This window comes from Anabas testudineus, chromosome 24, assembly GCF_900324465.2.
Source record: "Anabas testudineus chromosome 24, fAnaTes1.2, whole genome shotgun sequence".
In the NCBI taxonomy this organism is placed as follows: Eukaryota; Metazoa; Chordata; class Actinopteri; order Anabantiformes; family Anabantidae; genus Anabas; species Anabas testudineus.
Window position 1 is genome coordinate 19,491,036 of NC_046632.1, and position 10,292 is coordinate 19,501,327.

Sequence of the window (10,292 nt, forward strand, 5' to 3'; positions counted from 1 at the left end):
GTTCGCAGAACTATTGATCTCCACTGATTGATTACTGCTGACGTCATTACTGATCACTTGAATCGGGTTTGTTCTGTGCCTCCTTCCAGGATTAGTGTCACTGGTGTCCGGTGCTCCTGTCCCGGTGCGGGTCAGTCCAGGTCCGGTGGTGGGTTTCCAGATGAGGCTGTAGTAAACAGCCAGGACGACGGCAGCCAGGGACACGGACAGGACGTAGACCACCACGGTGGCCAGTCTCACCCACTTCTTGTTGGCGTTGGCCACCAGCTTCGCCTTCTTCTCCCCGGTGTACGTGACCGGTTTGCCCCGCTCCGCCGGACCGAATCCCGGAGTCCACTTCTTCGGGTCCCGCATGTTTCTGTTCCGAGCTGCGGGACCAGGAAGCGGCCTGGGGGTTAGTCAGGACCGACGAGAGTAACTGCAGTGCCGGTGAAGATCCCTCTTCCTCCCGGCGCCTCCATAATCCTCATCTGGATCACAGCTGGACTCGTCCAGATGTTTCTATCCGGACTGCGTCAAGTTACAGGAAGCAGCACGGACAGGAAGCTGCCGTGGGGTTCTTCACAATAAAAGTCTGATGTTCAGAAATTCCAGAAGCTCAGGTAGTTTCCAGTATCACTGTGGAAATGTCTGTTGAACAGGGGGTGGTTTTATAAAACCCCACCAGCTGAAAACAGCTGGACACAACTTAAAACAGCTGGAAAACAGCACAACTTTTTCAGTCTTTTGTTACACCTGTTTCTAACATGGACTTTGAAATGAGTATATAATTAAACATGTGACGTGTCTTTTTCCAATCAGGTTTTGAAGGATTAACAAGTTATTACTTTCTGTTTTTTTTTTTTTTTTTGTGTTAAATAAGTAACCTCTAACCCCTAACCCCTAACCCTTACACGACACTACAAACTGTTTTGGAAACCGCAGTTAGGATTTTTCACTAATATCTCCTTTATATTTGAGCTACTACAAACTGTCTCAGTATGAAACCATCTTCCAGCCCAGTTGACGTCATCCCAACTCAGTTCTTAATCTCGATCATTGATTCGCTTGCTCCCTCTTTCCTGAATATTTTCAATACTTCTCTGTCCACTGGGATTGTGCCAGATTATTTCAAAATTGCATGTGTGCAACCTCTTTTGAAAAAACCTGGATTACATCCCTCATCCCCTGGAAACTACAGACCAATCTCCAAACTACCCTTCATATCAAAGATTTTAGAAAAGTACGTGTGTAAACACTGATTCAGCTGTAGACAACTATAAAATCTTTGAAGAACTGCAATGTGGTTTTTGCAAACACCGCAGTACAGAGACCGCCCTACTGAAGGTAACTAATGACATTCTGTTGGCCTCTGACGCTGGTAAATTTCCTGCAGCTGAATTCTGACAAAACAGAAATAGTTGTCATCAGTCCACAACGTGTAGCCAGACACATTCTGCCCTGCACAGATTCTCTCTTAGCTAATTCTAAGCCCACTGCAAAAAGTCTTGGTGTTTGGTTTGATAGTAAACTTAACTTCGAGCATCATGTCACAAAGCTTGTCCAGGCATGTTTTTATCATCTTAGAAATATCTCCAAAATACGTTCAATTCTTTCTTTTCATGACACTGAAGTAATCTTACACGCATTTATTTCCTCACGCCTTGACTATTGCAACAGTCTGTTCACCTGTCTCAGCCAGAAATCTATTAATCGGCTCCAGATTGTTCAGAATTCAGCTGCAAGACTCTTAACTAGAAAAAGAAAATACGATCACATCACTCCTGTATTAGCTTCCTTACACTGGCTGCCAGTATGTTTTAGGATTGATTTTAAGATTGTATTAATAACTTTTAAAGCTCTGCATGGCCTTTCCCCCGTCTATATATCCCAGCTTTTAAAGCCTTATGAGCCTGCACGTAGCCTGAGATCCTCTGGTAGAAATCTTCTGTATGTCCCCGATGTCAGAATGACTACTAGAGGTGACAGAGCCTTTTCAGTTAGAGCCCCTAAACTCTGGAACAGCTTACCCGAGGAAATAAGATCAGCTGACTCAGAAAGATCTTTTAAATCTTTTTTAAATCCTTAAAACATACCTCTACCGGCGAGCCTTCTCTGATCTCTGAAAACTCTGAATGTCTTTCCTTTGGAACTGGTTTTCTAAAGAACTGATGCTGATGTTGTAGTTGTTGTAAGTTTTGTTTGTATTATTGGTTACTGTCTCCTGGTCCCCAACCCGTCGAGGCAGATGGCCGTCTAGCTTGAGCCTGGTTCTGCTGGAGGTTTCTTCCTCTAGGGGGAGTTTTTCCTCTCCACTGTTGCCTAGTGCTTGCTCAAGTTGATCTTGTTGGGCTACCTGTGTTTTTGTCTCTTTTGTGAAGCACTTTGTAACTTATGTTTAGATAAGTGCTCTATAAATAAATGTATTTGTTTATTATTTAATAATATTTATATTTGAAGTCAGAACAACAGGAGAGCTCTCAGCTTTCAGCAGTGATTTTATTTCTCTTCACTTTAATGACAACATGGAATCATCTGTTCATGTATTGAATTATATTTTCTGGTGTCAGTCGCCCTCCAGGCTGGAAACTGGCGATATGAGCAAAACCTTCATGAGGAACAGACAGACGTTCGTGTATGTTTCACTATCTCACAGTTAGAAAAAAAACTGAAAAAGGAAAGAAACAAACTTTTTTAACACGTTTCTCAGGTTTTAAAAACTGACTTGTTCCTCTTTTATATGACAATATAAGATATTAGACAGATGTTTTAACAAGACACAAGTCAGACACAGTTCAACAGTTTAATGAAGGACTGCTGAAACACTGATGGTGACGTTAAAGTCACATATTTGAAAACGTCAATGTTCTGAAAAACATCTGCTGCTTTATTAAATGTCTGTAGATGTTTTGGCGTCGACTTCTATGGATGGACTCACAGGTTAGTTCACATAATGTCCTCCTCACTGACAGCGACAGGTTTAAGTTGGACCCACCCACAATATCAAACAGCTGATCACGGGTTTCTTCATTTTCAAATGTCTAATGATGATCTATTAATTTAGCACTATGATTAGCACCACTACTACAGTTACTGCTAATAGTTATGAAATTAATGTTGGTTTCAGCCGAATCCTGGTTCCACTCCAGCACCTCTCCAAACATCCAGAACCAGGAACACCTGTCAGTGAGAACAGATCCACATTGATGAGGAGACAGATGGAAATGTTAACACACTAGTTTATCTCACTGTCCTCATCAGAGGAGGGCATTTGCTCAGTGTAATGGTCCCAACTAATGTTTTTATATCAAACCAGTGCCTGTGTGTTTGAGGAGCGCTGTGTAGACTACATTCATTGGAAAGCTTCTGGAAAAACTAGTGTGTTGATTTAAGGATATGTTCTTTGCAGTTTATGGCTCGGTGCTTCTTCAGCTTAATGACCTGTTAAAACTCTAGATGTGTTTCACAGCTATGTGGGTACAGATGTTATATGAATATCATTTTAATGAACACACCTGTGCTGTTGACTTTCTGGGCCCTCCTCACTCATCCAGACCCTTCTTGGAGGATCCATCTCTGGTTTTTGCTCTCAGCTTGTTCACCTGGGACTCTGCAATGTCGGCTCTCTCCTCTGCCTCGTCCAGCTCGTGCTGCAGTTTGCGCAGTTTGGCCAGGTTGGTGTTTGCTGCCTCCTCCGCCTCCTCGGCTGCATGTTTGTAGGACTTGACCTTCTGCTGCAGTTTGTCCACCAGGTCTTGGAGTCGAGACAAGTTCTTGCGATCTTCCTCGGTCTGGTAGGTGAGCTCTTTGATGCGTCGTTCATACTTGCGGACACCCTTGATAGACTCTGCTCCCCTCTTCTGCTCTGCCTCAAGCTCGTTCTCCAGTTCTTTGATGCGGGCCTCCAGCTTCTGGAGCTGCTTCTTGCCACCCTTCATGGCGATCTGCTCAGCTTCATCTAGACGGTGCTGCAGGTCTTTGATGGTCTGCTCCATATTCTTCTTCATGCGCTCCAGGTGGGCACTAGTGTCCTGCTCCTTCTTCAGCTCCTCAGCCATCATGGCTGCATCTGTGATGGCCTTCTTTGCCTTCTCCTCAGCATTGCGGTTCTCCTGTATGGCCTCCTCCAGCTCATTCTGCAGGTGGAGGACATCGGCTTCGTGCTTCTTCTTCTGGTTGATCAGGCTAGTATTCTGGGAGTGCAGAAGTTGAATTCGCTCGGTCGCATCAGTCAGCTCCTGTTCAGCCAGTTTCCGGCTCCTTTCCGTCTGTTCTAGGGCAGCCCTCACTTCCTCCAGTTCAGCCTGGATCAGGTTATTTCGACGTTCCAGGAGAGTGATGTTCTCTCTCAGGTCGTCATTGCCATGCTGTGCATCATCCAGCTGCAGTTGAGTGTCCTTCAGGAATGCCTGAAGGGTCTTCAGCTGTTTCTGGGCATCGGCTGCCTGCCTGTTAGCTTGGCTGAGCTGGATCTCCATCTCATTCAGGTCGCCCTCCATCTTCTTCTTCACCCTCAGGGCCTCATTTCTGCTCCTGGTCTCAGATTCCAGAGAGGACTGAAGGGAATCAAGCATCCGTTGGTAGTTCTTCTTGGCTTGCTCCATTTCCTCATCTTTCTCAGACAGTTTTCGCTCCAAGTCTGCCTTCATTTGGTTGAACTCCAGCTGGGCTCTCAGGATCTTGCTCTCTTCATGTTCCAGGGAACCTTCTGCCTCCTCCAGTGCTGACTGGAGCTCAGCCTTTTCTTGTTCAAGCTGCTTTCGAATCTTCTCCAATTCATGGGCGCTTCTTCCGCCCTCTCCCAGCTGGTCTGTCAGATCTGAAATCTCCTCCTGGAGGTTCTTGTTTTCTCTCTTCATTGTCTCCAGTTGATCCAGACACTCCTCGTAGGCATTCCTCAGTTTGAAGAGTTCAGTGCTCTGAGACCTAGCCTCTTTCTGAGAGGCCTCTAGCTCACACTGACACTCCTCAAACTTCTGCTTCCACTCTGCCAAGACTTTGTCAAAGGCTCTTTGCTTTTTGTCCAGTGCTGCAGAGGCTGCATTGGATCTCTCGAGGTCCAGCATCAGGTCTTCGATCTCATTTTGGAGGCGTTGTTTGGTCTTTTCAAGGGATGAACACTTTGCATTCACAGCCTCGATAGCCTCCTCTGCTTCCTGCAGTCTCTGAACCAGCTTCTTCTTTGCTTCTTCCAGTTCTTCGGTTCTCTGGATCCCATCAGTTTCATATTTTGTTCTCCATGCTGAGACCTCTGTGTTGGATTTAGACAGAGCTCTCTGCAGCTCTGCCTTGGCTTCCTGCTCTTCTTCAAACTGTTCTCGGAGCAGATCACAGTCATGACGAGCAGACTGTAGAGCATGGGCGAGTGCATTCTTCGCCTTGACTTCTTCTTCCAGTTGTCTGCGTAGATCTTCTACCTGCTGGTTGTATGAGTTCTTCCCTCTGGTCAGCTGTGATATAAGACACTCCTTCTCCTCCACCTGACGACCTAACTCACCATTCTCAGTAAGCAGCTTAGCCCTCTGAGTAGTCAAGTCATTGATCGTCCGTTGAGCCTCCTCATATTTACTCTTGTACTCGTTCATGTTGTCTTCCATTGTGCGACACATCTTCTCAATGTTTGACTTGGCCTTCACCACACTCTCCATATTAGAACACAAGTCATCCAGCTCCAGTTTCAGCTCATTCTTTTCTTTCTCCAGTTTCTGCTTCACACGCTGCAGATTGTCAATCTGTTCGCCCAGTTCAGCGACACTGTCAGCATGTTTCTTCCTGAGGGTGGCAGCTGTAGCTTCATGTTGTAGGGTGGATTCCTCCAGCTCTCTACGCAGCTTCTGAAATTCAGCATCTCTCTTCTTATTGAGCTCCACCTGAGCTGATGTTGCTCCACCTGCTTCCTCCAGACGTTCACTGATATCTTCCAGCTCACGAGAAAGATCACAGCGCTGCTTCTCAACTTTGGCTCGGGCTGCACGTTCAGCATCCAGTTCTTCTTCCAGCTCCTCAATTCTGGCCTGGTTTTCTTTTAGCTTCTTCTGGAGTTGAACTGAAGCCACCTGCTCGTCTTCTAATCTTGAACTGATTTGGGTTATCTCAAAGTCTTTTTTCTTGAGTTTTTCCTCCAACTGCTGTTTGTCATTTTCCAAGTCCATCAATCCCTCCTGGATCAGTTTCAGGTCTCCCTCTAGTTTCCTCTTTGAGCGCTCGAGGTCCATCCTGACTTTCTTCTCCTGCTCCAAGGAGCCCTCTAGATCATCCACCTGTTGCTCCAGCTTAGCTTTAGCTTTGGTTAAACTGTTGGCTTTGTCCTCTTCACTCTGAAGGTCATCCAGTGTCTGCTGGTGAGCCTCCTGCAGTGCCTTCTTCTCTTTGGTCAGTTTCATGATATTCTCATCCTGAGAAGCCATTTCCTCCACTAGGTTTTTCACCTTATTCTCTGTGGCATGTTTCTCTTTCTCCACCTTGGCCAAAGTCAGCTCCAGGTCATCTATATCCTTCTTCAACTCTGAGCACTCATCTTCAAGCTTGCGTTTCTTAGCAGTGAGATCTGCATTCAGCTCCTCCTCATCCTCCAGCCTTTCTGTCATCTCTTTCAGCTTGGCCTCCAGTTGAATCTTGCTCTTTATAAGCTGTTCACAGCGTTCTTCAGCATCTGTTAATGTATCCTGTTCAGACTGAATCTGCAGAGTCAGGTCATTCTTCTCTTGGAGAAGAGTCACTATTTTCTCCTCTAGTTCCTTTCTTCGTGCTTCTGATTTTTCCAGTGTCTCTTTCAACTTGTTGAACTCATCCTTCATGTTGGCCATCTCTTTCTCTGACTCAGCGCTCTTCAGCAGGGGTTTGATCTTGAAGAAAAGCTTCATCCAGGGCCAGTTCTTTACACCCAGAAATGAGCGAAGGTTCCACTGGATAACCATCAGAGCATCTCGTCGTTCCACTAGCTTAGCAAACTGTTCCCTCATTAGGAGTGCCCGGGCATTAGCCTGGATCCTGGTGATGATTCGAGAGAGTTGCTCATCTCGCATCTCTTCCAGTGTTCCCAGCAGGCCAGCTTTAAAAAAGACCTTGGTGTGGCCAAATTTGTACTGAGTGTGGTCGATGTCCAGTGATCCAAGTAACTTTTCGGCACTTTTCTTACAGTCAATAAACTGACCCTCAGGGATGGCAGAGGCATTCAGAATCCTGTACCGTTGTTTGAAGTCACCATACAGTACCCTATTTGGAAAACCCTTCCTGCAGATTCTGATACCTTCCAAGACACCGTTACAGCGCAGCTGGTGCATCACAAGGCAGTTGTCCATGACTCCTGGAGTCTTCCTCTCGTTGGGAATCAGACAGCGGACAAAGTGTGGATGTGTGGTCTTCAGGTTGGTCATCAGTTTGTTCAGGTTTTCCCTGTGAAGAGCAGACACTGTCTGGAATGACGAACCTTTCTTCTTTGCTCCTTTGCCTCCCTTGTCACCACCATCAGCTCCAGTATAACTTGAAAACAGCAAACTGAGAAGCTTCAGAGATGATTTCTGGTAAAGACCAACAACAGTTTCATTCAGTGGGTCTTTGTTTTTGACGAGCCAGCCACCAATATTGTAGTCCACAGTCCCTGCATAGTGGACCAGGGCAAAATGAGCCTCTGATTTTCCTTTTGCTGCCCTCGGCTTCTCAAACATCTTGTTCTTGCCCAGGTGATTATCATAGAGCTTGGATTTGAAAGTCTGGTCACTGGCTTTGGGAAACATGCATTCTTCCTCCAGAATGGACAAAATCCCTAGCGGTTTCTCAATGAGGTCAATACATGCTTGTAGATCCATTCCAAAGTCAATGAACTCCCACTCGATGCCTTCTTTCTTGTATTCTTCTTGCTCTAAGACGAACATGTGATGGTTGAAAAACTGTTGCAGTTTCTCGTTTGTGTAGTTGATGCAAAGCTGCTCGAAAGTGTTGAAATCAAAGATCTCAAATCCAGCAATGTCCAGTACTCCTATGAAATACTGACGGTGCTGTTTTGTGTCCAGGGATTGGTTGATTCTCACCACCATCCAGTTAAACATTTTTTCATACACTGACTTAGCCAGAGCACCGATGGCATAGTAGACTTGGTCCACACTTTGGCCTTTAGTGACATATTCATTTCCTACCTTGACTCTGGGATGACACAGGCCTTTGATCAGGTCAGCAGAGTTCAGCCCCATTAGGTAAGCCGATTTGTCAGCAGCCTCTGTACCGTCAGGTTCAGCCTGTTCCTCACGCTGCTTCTGTTTGAACTTCATGTTGCCGTAGTGCATGATGGCACCGATCAGTTTATAGACGCCCATCTTCTCCTCTGGAGTGAAGCCAAGCACATCGAAGGCACTGTCTGTGGCCACTAGCTCCTCTGAGTCATTGATGGAGGCGACTGTTACTTCTCCTTGTGAGATGTAGGAGTAGTCATATGGGTTGTTGGTAATGAGCAGCATGTCCAGCAGTTCTGGCTTCTGATTAGACAGAATCTGATAGAAGATGTGGTAGTTCCTCTCAGCCTTCAGCTGAAAGGTGACACGTGACTTCTCCAGCAGGTACGTCTCAATGTCGGCAGATGACAGTTTGCCACTTGTACCAAAATGAATTCGGATGAATTTTCCAAACCGAGACGAGTTGTCATTCCTTACTGTTTTGGCAATGCCAAAGGCTTCTAGGGCAGGGTTTGCCTGGATGATTTGATCCTCCAGTGTCCCCTTGCTGGTGTCTTTTTTGCCTCCTCCACCCACTGCAGCAATGCTGGCAAAGTACTGGATGACTCTCTTGGTGTTCACAGTCTTTCCTGCACCAGATTCTCCGGTGATGAGGACCGACTGGTTTTCTCTATCAGTCAGCATGTACTGGTAGGCGTTATCAGAGATGGAGAAAATATGAGGGGGGGCCTCACTTCTCTTCTTGCCCCTGTAGGCTGCCACCACTTCAGCATCATAGACAGGAAGCCACTTGTAGGGGTTGACGGTGACACAGAAGAGCCCAGAGTAGGTGTAGATCATCCATGCAGCATAACGCTCTTTGAGGTTAAACAGCACAGCGGGCTCATGGAGGAAAGTGAACATCGCCATGTCCTCGATTTTATCAAATTTCGGGGGGTTCTGGGGATGAACAGCAGACTCCTTCACCGTTACATTTGTTCCGTCCTCCTTCTTGACAGTTACCATCCCTCCATCTTTGCTCTGGATTTGTCCCTTCACATATTCTTCTTTATCATCGACTACAAAACATTCAGTCTTGATGTCAAAGGGTCTGGTCTGAGCCTCCAGACGCTCCTTTTCTGACTTCCTCAGGAAAGGAGCAGCCTTGCCAAACTCGGCCATTAGAGAGTCACCCATGGTTGAGGGTGCTGGTCCAAGGCAGTCAGAAGAGAGAATAAGCTGAGGGAAAAGGTCTTTTCTCTGGTGATGCTGGTGTAGAACTGCAGACTTTCTGCTGCAGGTGGGTGTTTAAAAAGGCTCCCTGAAAACCAAATTAGGAGAAAACTGCAGACTAGATAAAAAGTCAAACTAAATTTGTCCTCGGATGTGATCGCTCCATGGGGGCAAATTCAGGACCTTTGGTTGTGAAAGTCCATTTTAGGAAAAGCAGACGTTCAGTGCTTATCTACTGCTGACAGACACTCCTGACACCTCTGGATTTAGACACTACTGTGTCTACACAGGAACACTGCTGATGCTGGAGAACATCCACAGTCTAAACAGTGGATTTAGTTTCCTACAACTTTTAAAAGAAAATTTGCTCTATCTTCCATCATATTTATCATCATTTATCATAATTACTTCTGTGTTCACAAAGACATTTTCCAGCCAAATTCTGTCTTGGTGAAAATGTAAATTAAGAAAGAATTAGTGATTATTACATGGCTCCTAATAAAAATGAAAATAAAAGTAGAGTCCACTGATCCCTTTCCTTTCTTCATCTGTACAGCAGAGCTCCTCATTTGAAATAAAACAGACTCCTATAATGTGACTTTCTAAAGGAAAACAACCAGTAATCTGAGATGAATCTGTTTAAAATAAATACAGAACATTTTTGAAATAAGGAGATTTCAGTGAGAAAAGCCTCATTATGTTGCTCCTGTAACAGAGTTTTAAAAGTTCAGGTTCAATATCTAATAAATAACTTGTTGATGCAGTTTGTAAAGTACTTTTCCTCCAATTTACAGTTAAATTATTCATTTTATATTTAGGTGCAATGACCCATCTGTGTAAACTGTTATGAGAAACATCTAGACACACTGACAGGCCAAAGACGTCACCACCTGGATTTCACCAAGCAAACAGGTGAATTACTGCAGTGATTAA

At 45.3% G+C, this 10,292-nt stretch overlaps 1 protein-coding gene across 1 annotated transcript; it reads right to left on the reverse strand.

The window, feature by feature from the left end:
* Positions 1-3,521: 3,521 nt before the first annotated feature.
* myh6 (myosin, heavy chain 6, cardiac muscle, alpha) lies at positions 3,522-9,323 on the reverse strand. The gene has a single exon (XM_033325877.1). It carries the CDS (start codon positions 9,321-9,323, stop codon positions 3,522-3,524), a length of 5,802 nt encoding a protein of 1,933 aa, XP_033181768.1.
* Between the last annotated feature and the right edge of the window lie 969 nt (positions 9,324-10,292).

Coding starts and splice junctions, on each gene's coding strand:
- myh6 (XM_033325877.1), bottom strand. CDS start 9,323: ATGGGTGACTCTCTAATGGCCGAGTTTGGCAAGGCTGCTCCTTTCCTG.